The 15,181-nt window shown below is 44.3% G+C and overlaps 1 protein-coding gene across 1 annotated transcript in view; it reads right to left on the reverse strand.

Annotated features, from left to right (window-relative positions):
* The window catches only part of RSU1 (Ras suppressor protein 1), a 195,287-nt gene extending 180,408 nt beyond the window's left edge, over nucleotides 1-14,879 (reverse strand). Inside the window, exons 1-2 of the mRNA XM_061126289.1 lie at nucleotides 14,727-14,879; nucleotides 14,376-14,487 (exon numbers count right to left, since the gene is read on the reverse strand). Coding sequence (XP_060982272.1) covers nucleotides 14,376-14,484 — 109 coding nt within the window. The 5' untranslated portion in view covers nucleotides 14,485-14,487; nucleotides 14,727-14,879. The remainder of the gene's footprint in view (nucleotides 1-14,375; nucleotides 14,488-14,726) is intronic.
* Nucleotides 14,880-15,181: the final 302 nt, after the last annotated feature.

The following is a 15,181-nucleotide window of genomic DNA, read 5'->3' on the forward strand; positions in this document are numbered from 1 at the left end:
AAGGCCCAAACTTTAATCTACTGTCAACAGGCTCAACTCTGGTGATTAGGCTTCCGGTGGCTCAAATGGTAAAGAACTTGCCTGCAATGCAGGAGACCCTGGTTCAGTCCCTGGGTCGGGAAGATCCCCTGGAGAAAGAAACGGCTACCCACTCCAGTATGTTTGCCTGGAGAATCTCATGGACAGAAGAACCTGGTGGGCTACAGTCCATGGGATTGCAAAGAGTCGGACACGATTGAATGACTAACACTTTCACTGGTGATATTATCCTCTTCAGTGTTTCTGAGCAATCTACCAGAGTACATGGTTCAGACATTCACAATGATTAGAGATACTGACCTGAGGGCTATATCTGATGAGCATGATGAGCATGAAAGATGAGCATGAAAGACACAAGTCCTGGGTGGTAGTTTCTTACTGAGGGAACCTGAGTGGAAGCAACACATGTCCCTTCCAGACCGAGACCCTCAGGGCAGTGGGTTTGCTAAGACCTCTGAGTGCTGGCTGCCCAGCTCTGAGCCAGCAGATGCGGACAACGCCCTGTGTGGCATGAAGAAAGGAACAGAAGGAAGTGGAGATCCGTGAAGGCTACCAGGAGCAGAGATGCTCGCTGACCTACAACACTCATCCTAGGCTGTGCTGTGAAGGAGAAAACACTTTTTAAATTCTTTAAGCCAGGGGTCCCCAATCCTCAGGCCATGAACCATGTACCAGGTACATGGCCAGTGGAATTTCCTAAGTGACAGAGCAAGGAAGCTTTTGTTATGTTGATGAGATGACTTCTGGAGGCTAGCAGCCAGGGCAGCCAGACCTGTGATGAGAGGACTGGAACCACCCTGGCCAATCAATTCTTTCTAACTTGGTCTACAGAGTCAGTGCAACCAACTCCAAGGAAAATCACAGCACATTTATTTTATGAATGTCGACAAACTGAACCTAAAAGTGATATGGAAAGGCAAAAGGCTCCAAGTAGCCAATAAAATACTGAAAAAGAAAAATTCAGAAAACTGTCATGTCCCAACACAAAACTTACTATATATAGCCACAGCCAACAATGGGTGAAAAAACAAATAGACCAATGAAACATTAGAGAATGAAGAAGTAGACTCACACAGATACAATCAACTGGTCTCTGACAAGGGAGTGAAGGCAATTCAATGGGAAAAGGACAATGTTTTCAACCAATGGCTGGAACTTGACATCTACATAAAGAGAAAAAAGAAGAAAGAACCTAGACACAGAACTTATAACTCTGAGAAATATTAACTCAAAGTGATTCACTCTCTTAAATGTAAAATGTAAAAGCATAAAGTGCTAGAGGGAAAATCTAGGCAGTCCTTGACCTGGTAATGATGTCTTAGATTACAACACTAAAAGTATTACCAGGAAAAGAAAGAAAAAAGGTGTGTTAACTGGCTGGGAATTCATTAAAATTAAAAACACTTCTCCTCTGTAAAAGACAATGTTAATAAAATGGAAAGGAGAGCCACAGACTGAGACAGAAGTTTTTGCAAAACACATATCTGATATAGGACATCTTTGTAAAATACACCAAGAAAGTTTAAATTCAACAATAAGAAAGCAAACAACCCAATTAAAAAATGGCCCAAAATTCATACTATGTGCAAGTATCAAGTCACGAAGCACTACACCTGAAACAACTATTGTACATCAACTATATTTTAATAAAAAATAATTTTATTTAAAGCATAACAGAAAAGAAAACCTACACAAAATAGACTTTACTTAAAAAAAAAAATAGGCCAAAGACCTTAATAGACACCACAAAGAAGATAAACAGATGGCAAACAAATATAAGAAGATTTTCCACATCACCTGCCATGAGAGAACTGCACACTAAAACAATGAGATTGAGTCAATTCCTAGGCCGATTGATGGTAAGTGCAGGGTTCCCAAGGAGGAGAACGGGGTCTGGGGCTCTCGAAGTAGAGACAGGGGTCTGGAATTCTCGAAGAGGAGAAAAGGACAAACGTTTTTTCCTCTACATTTCTTCAGCTCAGTCGCTCAGTCATGTCCGACTCGTTGCGACCCCATGAATCGCAGCACGCCAGGCCTCCCTGTCCATCACCAACTCCCGGAGTCTACCCAAACTCAAGCCCATCGAGTCAGTGATGCCATCCAGCCATCTCATCCTCTGTTGTCCCCTTCTCCTCCTGCCCCCAGTCCCTCCCAGCATCAGGGTCTTTTCCAATGAGTCAACTCTTCGCATGAGGTGGCCAAAGTACTGGAGTTTCAGCTTCAGCATCAGTCCTTCCAATGAACACCCAGGACTGATCTCCTTTAGGATGGACTGGTTGGATCTCCCTGCAGTCCAAGGGACCCTTAGTCAATTACACAACTCAGTTTAAACTCTGTACTAGGGGTTATACAACAACAATGTATCCCGCTGGAGGACAGTTTCTCCTTCCCCAAAACCTTCTGACTAATCCTGATATCTGAGAATGTATATTACAGGAGTGGGTCTGGTAGGATCTTTCTATTGTTAAATTCTAACCTTGTTATCCTAAAATGTAAATTATTGGAGTGGGTCTGGTAAAGTTTTCACAAACTTGAGACATTCTTTTGATTCATTGTAATAACTAATTAAAAAGTATATAACTCCCTTGCTAACACTAGAGGTGGGGCATACTCTCCATCTCCCTTCTGTTGTCTGTGTCAAAAGCTTTCTCTATCTCTTTTATACTTAAATAAAACTTTATTACACAAAAGCTCTGAGTGATCAAGCCTCGTCTCTGGCCCCAGATTGAATTCTTCTCTTCCAGAGGCCAAGAATCCTGGCGTCTTTCATGGTTCAGCAACAACCTTTCAAGATACTGCTACAAGCCTATTAGGATGGCCAAAATCAAGAACACTGACAACACGAAATATTGAGAAGAATATGGAGCAACAGGAACTCTTATTCATGGCTGGGGGACGTGTGTATGAAATGGTTCAGCTACTTGGAAGTCCGTGTGTTGGTTTCTCAGGACACCAAACGTATTCTTAGCATACAATCCAGCAGTTGTACTCCTTTGCATTTACCCAAAGGAGTCAAAGAACCACGTTCACACAAAAATCTGCACATGGATATTTATAGCAGCTTTACTCATAATAGACAAAATTTGAAAACAACCAAGATATCCTTCAATAGGTGAAAGGATAAACAAAGTGTGATGCATCCAGACAATGGAATTTTAGTCAATAATAAAAATATACAAGTTATCAAGCCAAGAAAAGGCACAGAAGAACCTGAAAGGAATATAGCTAAGTCAAAGAAGTCTCTCTTTAAAGGTTACATACTATACGGCTTCAACTATGTCACATTGTAGAACACGCAAAACTAGAATAACATAAAATTTCAGTGGTTGCCTGGGGTTCGGTGTCAGGTAAGTAGGAAGAGAGGGGGAAAGAAAAAACCACAAAGGGTATTCAGGGCAGTGAAACTACTCTGTAGGACACTATGCATCTATTAAAAGCCACTGAGTGCCTATGTTTCTGCTTTGCAAATAGGTTCATTTGTTCAATTTTTCTAGATTCCACACATAGGCAGTAATAAACAATGTTTGTTTCTCTCTTTCTGGCTTGTTTCACTCCATCTCTAGGTCCATCCACATCTCTGCAAATGGCACAATTTCATCCTTTTATGGCTGAATAATGTTCCATTGCATATATGTACCACATCTTCTTTATCTTTTCCTCTGCTGATGGACACTTAGGTTGCTTCCATGTCCTGGATATTCTAAGTGGTGCTACAATGAACACTGGGGGGCATGTATCTTGGAATTATGTTTTCTCCAGCTATATACCCAGGAATGGGATTGCTGGGTCACATAGATGATTCACTTTGTACAGCAGAAACACCATGCAGTAAAGCAATTAGACTCTAATAAATTTTTTAAAGCCACTGCGTATTACAACACAGAGAGCAGACAACAATGTAAACTGCAAATTTTAGTTAATAATGTATCAATCATCAACTGTAACAAAAGTACCACTCCAATGCCAGATTTTAACAACAGGGGAAACTGTGGAGGTTTAATAACAGGGAAAACTTGTAAAAAATGAAGTATGATTTAAAAAAAAAAAAAAAAGAGGAGAATGGGGAGAGAACACGCACGAAACAACTGTTTTCAGCAATATCTTGGTGGCAATATCAGCACTGTTAATTGTGTGTAACTGACCAGTTGTGTGTAAGGTACCAAAAAAGTAACTGTGAGATAGTCTAACATCATGAGCATCCTTGAGAATCAGGATTCTCCGAGTGGAAGAAAAGCAGAGACACGGCATTGAAGAAGTTCAGTAAAAGCACTGTCATTTGCAGAGTCATATTTGAACTGGACCCACCAGTACGAAGTCTTTAGATATTTTAGTCTTTACATAGTGGACACAGGGGTGGGGAAGGAGATGGGATGAATTGAGAGAGTAGCATAGACATATATACACTACCATGTGTAAAACAGATAGCTGGTGGGAAGCTCTCATATAGCACAGGGGACTCAGCTTGGTGCTCTGTGGGTGATCTACAGGGGTGGGATGGGATACACACACACACACACACATGTACAAATATGGCTGATTCATTTCTGAGAAACCAACACATTATAAAGCAATTACACACCAATAAAAAAGGAATGTTATTAAGCCTTTGCCAGTCATTTATGTTACAAATATTTCCCTCCATATTTGGGACTCTTGCTTCCATTTTAAAGCGTGTCCAAGGGCACACCCCATGACCCAGTAACTCCACCCCTAACCTGTAACCAACAGAAAGGAACGTGTGTGCTGACAAGACCACAGCAGCAGCACTGGTGACAGCCCTGGCCTGGGAGCCCCCAAACATCCATCAACAGCAGAACACATGTGGGAACTTGGGCCATCACACCCTAAATGTTACCCAGCATCACGACACAAATGAACCTCAGGAATAAGAGGCTGAGCGTGAGAACCAGACAGCGGAGTGTGTGCTGTAAGCCTTCCTTCCTTTGAATGATGCCAATCAACTGGCAAAGGAAATCTTCCCTGTCAAGAGTCAGGACCCTGTCTTGAGGGGCGAGTGGCTAGGAGGTGCCGATCGCCTTCAGTTTCCTGGTTTGGAGATCTGTCACGCTATACTATCAGGTGTGCGATTCCCCACAGGAACACTCTGATAAAGGCATTGTGAAAGGGAGCTTTTTAAAAAAGAACATGTGAGCGTCTGAGGAAGAAGACTGCTGTTTCCTGAGCCCAGTCCGCTGGAGCATGGGAAGGTCAGATCCCTGAACACACTCCTCGATGGACACGGAATCAGCAGCCCCCACAGCTCAGGGAGGCGGCTTCTGGAGCCAGCAAGCACTCACTGGATGCTTGCTGAATTAGTGGTTTCATCTTTGTATGTGCATCTGACTCTCGAAAATGTTAGTGACATCAGAGAGGCAAGAAAGCGTGAGCTGCAGCCCAGCTTTGGAAGGCTGACTGCCTGGCTTCACGTCTGCTGCTTATGAGTGTACTAATGCTTAAATACTTATTAGTGTGCTGAGGTTCCCGAAATCTCTGGGCCCTCAGCTGCAAACTGGATACGGAGAACAATGACGATGATGACAACAATCCTAATGGAGCTGTGGGGTTTAAGACAAATAATCCAGGGACTTTTCTGGTGATCCAGTGACTAAGACTCTTCTCTCCCAGTGCAGGCGGCCTGGGTACGATCCCTGGTGAGGGAATGAGATCCCACATGCTGCAACTAAGATCGAAGATCCTGTGTGTCCAACAAACACTCGGCATAGCCAAATAATATTAAAAAAAAAGAAAAAGAAATAATCTATATGCAGAGCTGCACACAATGCCTGGCATACGATAAGCAGTGTGTGCACGTATGGATTAATATACTCATGTATATAGCTTCAGTTACCTATTATTTTTATTATTCTAGTAAAGACTGTACAACTTGAAGAATACATAATAGGCTGCATAGGCATCTTTTACAAAGCCTGAAGATGGAAATATTCACAGCTATAAAAAATCAACTGTCTTGTCCATGCAAACATTTGCACAACAACCATTTGAATACTGAGGTTGCAAACCATGTCACCAATTTCTGCCTATTTCTGCGCTATGCTCTGAAAAACCAAGTGTCCAAGACCCTCTCCAATTCACTACCTGGTCTGAGGTGTGCTTCTCATTAGCCCACTTTACGCTTAAGAACTGTTCTGAGTCTGGAGGCACTGTAAACGCATATACACAGAAACGTATTAAGTGAAAAGGCTCTTGATGAATAACAGGTAAACTGCAACTACAGTTACCATTTCATGCAACTCAGCTTTATTCTACTGTGATATATGAAGACAGAAAAAATGAATTAGCACATAGTTAAAAAAAAAAAAAAAAACTCATATGTGACTGTTAAATCCCATTAAGAATAATAGTTTTTCACAAAAGCCTTAAGAAACTAGGAGGTTCAGAATTAACCCTGACCAGACAGAGATGAAGTTGCTTCTACTGTTTTCTTCAACAGTTCAAGTCCTACAGCGATGTGATAAACCTAAGTTTCCAAGCTGGAGGGTTGCAGGAATGATGCATTTTCTTGGCCTAGCACAGTGTTCTTTCTTTTAATTGGAGGATAACTGCCTTACAATGTTGTGTTTCTGCTATACAACGAAGTGAATCAGCTCTAAGTACACATATATCCCCTTTCTCGATGCTTTTTGCTTCTTAATGCCACAACCTAAATCTGGACTCTCTATTCTATCCCACTGTTCTACATGTCTGTTCTTATACCAATACAACAATTTTTTTTTTGGCCATGCCACATGGCACGTGGGATCCCAGTTCCCCAGCTAGCAACTGAACTGTATCCCCTGCAGTGGAAGCTTGGACTCCTAACCACTGGACTGCTGAGAAGGTCCCTAGGACAGTGTTTTTAAAGAATTCTGAAACTGACTGGCGTGAGGTGAGCCCCGCCAGTCCAGCTTAACCCTGGAAGCCCTCACTCCTTAAGGCCTGAGCCACACAGCACAAGATTACAGAACACAGCTGTTAGATACACCCAGGTGTGTCTAACATGTGAGGCTGGGATTTTCTCAACCTTCTGTCTGCTCACGTGTGAAACACTGATGATTACTATCTGCACCAGAGGCTGATGTGAGAAGCACTCACGTGTGCACCACTCAGAACCTCTGATGCAGACGTGATGGGCTGATGGTGGCCCTTCAAAGTCCTCTAGGGAAACCCTGACCCCAAGTATCTCAGAGTGAGACTGTACTTGGAGTCAGAACTTTCAAAGCATGATGAAGCAATGAAGCCACCAAGTTGGCCGTAATCCAAGTTGAATGGCATCATCTCAGGCACCGGAAGTAGACACACAGGGGGTCCAGGAATCCATGTCAGCAGAGGCCACGTGAGACAGAGACTGAAGGGGGCTGTCTGCAAAGGAAAAAGGCCTCAGAAGAAACCAACCCTGCCGACACTATGGCCTCCAAAACCATCAACAATCACTGTCTGTGGCTGAAGTCCCTGGGTCTGCGGTGTGCTATACGGCAGCCCTGTCGCTGTTCAGTCGTGTGTAACTCTTTGTGACCCCTTCCCTGTCCTTCACTAGCTCCCGGAGTTTGCTCAAACTCATGTCCATTGAGTCAGTGATGTCATCCAACCACCTCATCCTCTGTCATCCCCTCCTCCTCCTGCCTTCCATCTTTTCCAGCAAGTCGGCTCTTCGCATCAGGTGGCCAAAGTATCCCTATGGAAGCCCTCAGTTCAGTTCAATCACAGTCGTGTCTGACTCTTTGTGACCCCATGAACCGCAGCACACCAGGCCTCCCTGTCCGTCACCAACTCCCGGAGTTTACCCAAACTCATGCCCATTGAGTCGGGGATGCCATCCAGCCATCTCATCCTCTGTCATCCCCTTCTCCTCCTGCCCCCAATCCCTCCCAGCATCTGGGTCTTTTCCAATGAGTCAACTCTTTGCATGAGGTGGCCAAAGTACTGGAGTTTCAGCTTCAGCATCAGTCCTGCCAACGAACACCCAGGACTGATCTGCTTTAGGATGGACTGATAGCCCTAGCAGACTAATAAAGCAGATGACGTTATACTATCATTTATCTTTGGGGCTTTATCGATGCCTCAAATCCAAAACACTGTTTTATACTGTTTAGCATCACACACTGATGAAATCTGCCCGAAGGGGATCTGGCAAATTCCATTTCACCCCCGTCTTCCACTGGGAAACATGCTGACTGATCAGCAGCTCTCTGTCCAGAAGACTCTGTGCTGTCAGAGGAGACTCCAGGTCCACAAGGCAGTTCACAAGCCAGCATCAATGATGCTCTGGGCCAGACACTTCGTAACAAACTGTCTGGAGGTTTCTCAAACTGTGAGCTTCACAGGTCAAGTGACATAAACGAAGGGATCTCCTGACCTGAAGGAAGAGACGCGATGAAGAGGGAAGAAGCCGAGTGCCCAGGCGGCAGTGGACACTGGGGCAGTAGAGGCTGTATTTAGTCTTCCGAGGGACCTGGAGCAAAATGCAGAGGCTCGGCACTGCCCCCTACTGGCCAAGCACGTGCTCTACATGGACTGCTCTCCCAACATCTTTGTGCTGTTTGGCTGAAACAAATAAACCAACCTGTGCAGACTCGCTATTCAAAGAAGCAACAGACCTTCACGCAAAGTAAAAATATCATCTCTAGCTTCTGCTCTATGATAGTGGATCTTGTTATATTTAGACTGGGTTTTCTTTAAACCAGGCTCGTGTACATTTAGGGAAGGGAAAGACGGGGTCTGGTTTTCAAGTACTATTCTTATCAATTCTAGCACTGGTTTTCACAACTAAGAGCTGGCTAGAAAGGCAAAGCAGTGGACATGATGGCTTCTTATGGTGACAATCTAACTTCTTCAGATCTATTAAATAGTCTACAGTTTTCTTAGAAGAGCTCGTATTAATTTATCACTGGATAATTTAGAGCATCAGTGAGGAAGAAAGTCTCGGAGAGACTCAATTTACGTACTGTCCATCATGAAAAAAAAATACACCCAATACTGGCAATTGGTGGCAAATAATATTCTAATTATTAACTGAAAAACTGCCAATTTTTGGTTTGCTTTTGATAACCACCTCTTACGCCGAACAGACCCAAATCCATCACAATCAAAATCCTGTGAAACGCCCTGCTGTCCCCTCAGCGACCCCCTTCAGTGTCTGAGGCTCCGCACTTACCATGTGGGGTCACTTATTTCGCTGCTGACTTGTCACACTCTCTGTGCCCACCTCACCTTTCCCGGGATTTGTGACAGTGAGACTAGCCAGGAGAGTCCACCACCAAGAATCTCAGAAATTAAAGAGATATTGTTTTGCATTTTTTACACCATCACAGATAAAACACATATTTAAATACTAATAATAGAATTCCCTGGTAGTGCAGTGGTTAGGACTCCATGCTTCCACAGCGGGGGGCAGAGGTTCAATCCCAAGTCAGGGAACTAAGATCCTGAATGCCAATGTCTCATACAAAATGTAAAAGTAAAAAATAAATTTTAAGAAGTCCTATCATGATGAAAAATCCCCAACAGGCATCACATTCCTGCGTTAACAACTCCTCCAGATAACCAAGCCAGGATTACATCTGTTGATTCTTTTGCAGACTCCTTTAGAAAAACAATTCCCTCACAGGCGGTTGATTTTTTTCTCTTAAAATTTATCTGAGAGACATTTAAGTCCTAGCTGGGGTGGGGGGAAAAAAAAAAAAAACCTGATAAAAGTTTGACCAGAGCGCAATAAATGTGAAGAGATTAAAAAGTCACAAAAGTCTTTAAAGAAATGAAAAACAGTCTCTCTGGCTCCTGAGACTCCCAAGAAGCTGATTACAGGGCCCTTCAAGAGTAACTTTATTATCGGGTAAAGAGTTGCTGCATGGGAGAGAGTTTCCTCATGAAATCTCTTTAATAAAAAGTACAAAATTATACCATTCCTCCTGGAAGCTTTAAGGAGAATGTGTATGATTACATGCCATGCAGAAAAAAAAGGAAAAGAAATAAAATGAGGGACTCCCCTGATGGTTAAGACTGTACTTCCACTGCAGGGGTTGAAGGTTCAATCCCTAGTCAGGCAACTAAGATCCCACATGCCGCACGGTATGGCCATAAAAATAAAAGGTTTTAAAAAAAAAAAAGACAGAAAGAAAATGAGGGATCATTTCAGAGAAACAGTATATGGAAATCCCTGAAAACCCCACACAAAGGGCTAAAACACACTGGATTCCATTAAGCTGCATAGAAAACATCAACACGTAACATACACAGATGTCTTACCTCATCTACCTAACCTAGCTATTCTCAGTTCAGAACAACGACTGTGTTGGGACTGGTTACATCTGAGGCTTACACACTCTCTCTGGACATTTGTATGAACAGTTGACAGTCACTGTGTACTCAGTACTGGGCTCGGTGCTAAGCACTTGACATGAAGCCGTGCACTCAGGTCTAAACCAGTGCCAAGTGGGTACTTGTGTTATACTGTGCTAAATCCCTTCAGCAGTGTCCGACTCTTTGCGACCCTATGAACTGTAGCCCCCCAGGCTTGTCTGTCCATGGGGATTCCCTAGGCAAGAATACTGGAGTGGGTTGCCATGCCCTCCTCCAGGTGGTCTTCTGACCTAGGGATCAAACCCTCATCTCTCACATCTCCTGCTCTGGCAGGAGGGTTCTGTACCACTAGCGCCACCTGTACTTATGTTTCCATCTAATGATGAGGCACTCGAGGCTCAGAAAGGTATGTCATTTCTCTAAAGTAACACAGTGATAAGATGGACAATCTGAACCCAGTCTATTCGGCTCCAAGGCCCCACTTGTAAGCACTTGACCATGTCTGCCTCTCAGGGTCAGATCTGACATCCCCAGAACCCGACTGGACTGACAGAAAACTCTAAAGCCTGGCTGACGTCTGTCTCCAGCCTAGGAAGTTTTCTTATCAGAAAGCTTTTGGTACCTCAACTCCAAAGTTGCTTTTTTGAAAGGCAATTTACTGCCTTGGAGCAAGGAAAGTGTTGCATTTATAAGACCCAACTTTCCAAGCAGAAACAAAGCCTATTTCCTATGCTTAGAATAAGTATGCAACAGCCACTCTTAGATTCAAGGCTTAATTCCTGCTCTTAGAGAAACTAAAAGTAAAGATAACAAACAGAGGGACTTCCTAATGGCTAAGACTCTGCATTTCCACTGCAGGGGACATAGATTCGATCCGTCAGGAAACTAAGATCCCGTATGCCACACAGTATGGCAAAAATTTAAAAATTAAAATAACTAAAAAAAGATAATGAAGGGAAAGCTTGAGATACAATAACCATTCTCTGTCCGTGGAAATAAGCTGTTCCCTGGGTTCAATCCTGATACTAGCACATGAAACCTTGGGGACCTCCCCGGTAGCCCAGCGGTTAGGACTTCACACTTTCACAGCTGTGCCTGGGTTCAATCCCTGGTCGGGGAAGTAAGATCCCACAATCTGAATGGACAAAATAAATTCAAAAAAATAATAAGTAAAACCTCATGATTACAGTCAGAATTTTATAAGCAAAAGACTATGGGGATCCTTATAGTACAGCTAACATGATCATGCCAAATATTTTAACACCTAAGATATTAAAGTACATGGAGTAAGCATTCTGTACACTACTGACCACTGAGCCCAGTGGAGGGTGGGGTCCTGAAGGCATCCTGGGACCCTCCAGACTCCAGAAGTCAGGGAGTATTTTGCAGAAAGCGGCCACTTCTTAGGTCTAGCCCACTCCAGAGGATGGAGGCAAAGTGTCAAAATTCACTGCCACTAAACTCCCCAAGAAGCACTCTTGCTCTTCCTGAAGCAACTTCTCTGGGAAAATGTGAAGAATGACCTTGCTTTTCAGCACCTAATATTACACAGGAAGCAGCTTTTTCAGGAAGCAAGTGGCTATCTTTTCTTCTTCAATACAAGCCAAGGCTTCAAAGAGATAAAACAACTGAACTGGAATAGCTCCACCACTCTCCTGACTTATAAATATAACATAGAGAACCCTTTTCAAAGCTGAGGAGTACAAAGTTCCTCTAGTGAGAGCAACCTTTTTTCGAGCCCATGAGAGAGACATCCTGAAGAGCAGAAAGCCATGGGGCCAAGGGCAGAGTTGAGCCAGACCTCCTGCTTGCTCCTCACCATCTTCTTCTGATGCAGCCGTGTGCCTGACGACCACTGTGACCCTACAGGGAGGGGCAGTGAGGGGACACATTGATGTTCCCACCCATCAGCTCAGCACCTGAGACCCCTGCTCTGGCGCTGCCACCAAGAAGCCACCACCACTGAGAAAGCAACACATTACAGGAGGCTGAGATGCTAACCTTCATGGCCGGTGTCTTCCAAAGGACTAGCGAATGCAAATCACCTACAGTTTTCCATTCTCTGGCCTTCTATAGAGATATATCAATGACACCAACCCCGATCTCTGTCCAAGGCACAAACCTGAAGGCATCTGAGATTGCAATCCCTGGTTTAAAGGAGAGTTGCAATAAGATGCCTGTTACAACACTGAAAGCAATACAGTGTTTAAAGTACAGGGGCAGTTAGGGGGAAGGATGGGGAAAGAGATAGTTTGGGAGTCTGAGATTGGCCTGTATACTCTGCTATATTTAAAATGGGTAACCAAAAAGGACCTACTGTATAGCACAGGGAACTCTGTTCAATGTTATGTGGCAGCCTGGATGGGAGGGGAGTTTGGGGGAGAGTGGATACATGTAAATGTATGGTTGAGTTCCTTTGCTGTCCACCTGAGACTATCACAACACTATTAATTGGCTATGCTCCAATACAAAATAAAAACTTAAGGGCAGTAAAAGTGGAGGTGAGAAGTAACATTAGGAAGACAGCACAATAGCACAGGAGGAAGAAACAAAAGCCTGAACTAAGTCAGAAGAAAAAAAAAATGGAAAAAGATAAATGAGTCAAGAAATGCTTAACTTAATTATTATGTAACTCTCACATGCAAAAAGAGAATGGAAAATGATTCAGAAATAATTTCCCATTAAAAAACCAAGTGACACATGAAAAGATGCTCAATATCACTAATTATTAGAGAAATGCAAACCAAAACTACAATGAGGTATCACCTCACACTGATCAGAATGGCCATCATCAAAATGTCTCAGTTCAGTTCAGTCGCTCAGTCATGTCCGACTCTTTGCGACCCCAAGAATCGCAGCACGCCAGGCCTCCCTGTCCATCACCAATTCCTGGAGTCTACCCAAACCCATGTCCATCGAGTTGGTGATGCCATCCAGCCATCTCATCCTCTGTTGTCCCCTTCTCTTCCTGCCCCCAATCCTTCTCAGCATTAGGGTCTTTTCCAATGAATCAACTCTTCAAAATGTCTACAAACAAACAATAAATGCTGGAGAAGGTGTAGAGAAAAGGGAACCCTCCTACACTTCTAGTGGGAATGTAAATTGACAGAGGCACTACAGAGAACAGCCTGGAGGGTCCTTAAAAAGCTAAAAACTGAGCTACCATATGATCCAGCAATCCCACTCCTGGGCTTATAACTGGAGAAAAACATGTTTCAAAAGGATACAATGTTCAGCGCTGTGTATAATAGCCAGGACATGGAAGCAACCAAAATGTCCATTGAAAGATGAATGGATAAAGATGTGATACATATATACAATGGAATACTACTCTGCCATGAAAGAGAACGAAATAATGTGATTTGTGGTGACATGGATAGACAATGAGTGAAGTCAAACAGAGAAAGACAAATATCATATGATGTCAATTTTATGCCGAATCTAAAAAGAAAAAAAAGATACAAATGAACCCATTTACAAAGCAGAGTCACAGATGTAGAAAACTTCCCCAAGAGGGAAGGGGAGGAAAACTGGGAGATGGGGTTTGACATATACTCACTACTATGTATAAGACAACTAATAAGGACCTACTGTATAGCACAGAGAACTCTATTCAGTACTCTATAATGACTTATATGGGAACAGAATCTAAGAAAGGGTGGATGTATGTATCTGTATAACTGAATCACTTTGCCATACAGCAGAAACCAGCACATTATAAATCAGCCATGCTCCAATAAAAATTACTTAAAAAAAAAAAACAAAAAACCCAAGTGGCTATTTAGTAAACTGTGGAAAATCCACCCGAAATCAATCAGCATGGACAAATGATGAGATCCAGCAGCCACAAGTCCGTGTGATTCTTAACCTGGCTCTCGTGCCCGTTTTCCAGCTGAGAGAACAAATCTGATTGCAAGTGCCCTTTACAAGCATCAGGTGGGGTGGACCATCAGAATGTCTCGCACCGCCACGAGAAGTTACTTGTTAAACTGATAAACCCGTCCACCCTCTCTGAGAGGAAGGCCCTCCGGAGAACTTACACAGGCCGTTGACGTCCAGCATGTTAGAGATGCCCCGGTCACTCATGTCCACTTCCGGCTGGTTCTTCTCCCGGCTCTCTTCCACCAACTTTTTCAGAGACTTGGACATGACCTGTACCAAACAACAACAAAGCACGTGGGCGACGGCCAGAAGGGTGCAGGGAGAGAAATGAGGGAGCCCCCGGCTGGCACTCTCCAGCTTTCCCCAGGTCTTGGGAAGTGGGCAGCGGCGGGCAGGGTCTGGGAACAAGGATGGGGGGTGGGGAGCGAGGGACAGAGAAATGGGGAGGGTCCAGCACCATTTCTGCCGCGGAGAAGCAAACACAACTGCAACCACACACACACACTCACTGCGGAGGGCTGCACCTAATAGGCACAAACTACAGACTTCTGCAGGGCTCACTCCGGTGGCCGGCGAGAGATGCGTTCCGTTGGTGCAAAACGAGCACCCAAACGAGGAACACGCCCTGTCCCGGCACTCCGCGCAGGCGCACATCGGACCGCTAGCAACTCCAGGCCCCGCCCGCGCCCGGCCCTTCCCTAATTAGGAGACCGGCTTACTAGACGTGGCTCAGGGCGAGGCTCCGCCCATAAAAGAATGCGTGCCCTGCGGCTAGCCAATCATGTATGCTGTTCGGCCTGGAGACTCCGCCCCACCCGTGGTTAGTGCCCCGCCCCCCAGGTTAGGCTTCCGATCCGAAAGAAGCCGACGCGTGCGCAGGCTCATTTTGTAGATGGAAGCCAGCGTGCTGTGGGCGGAATCAGGGAAGTCTGGGCCGGGGTTCAGGCTGGGTCAGAGGCAAGTG

This window comes from Dama dama, chromosome 23, assembly GCF_033118175.1.
Source record: "Dama dama isolate Ldn47 chromosome 23, ASM3311817v1, whole genome shotgun sequence".
In the NCBI taxonomy this organism is placed as follows: Eukaryota; Metazoa; Chordata; class Mammalia; order Artiodactyla; family Cervidae; genus Dama; species Dama dama.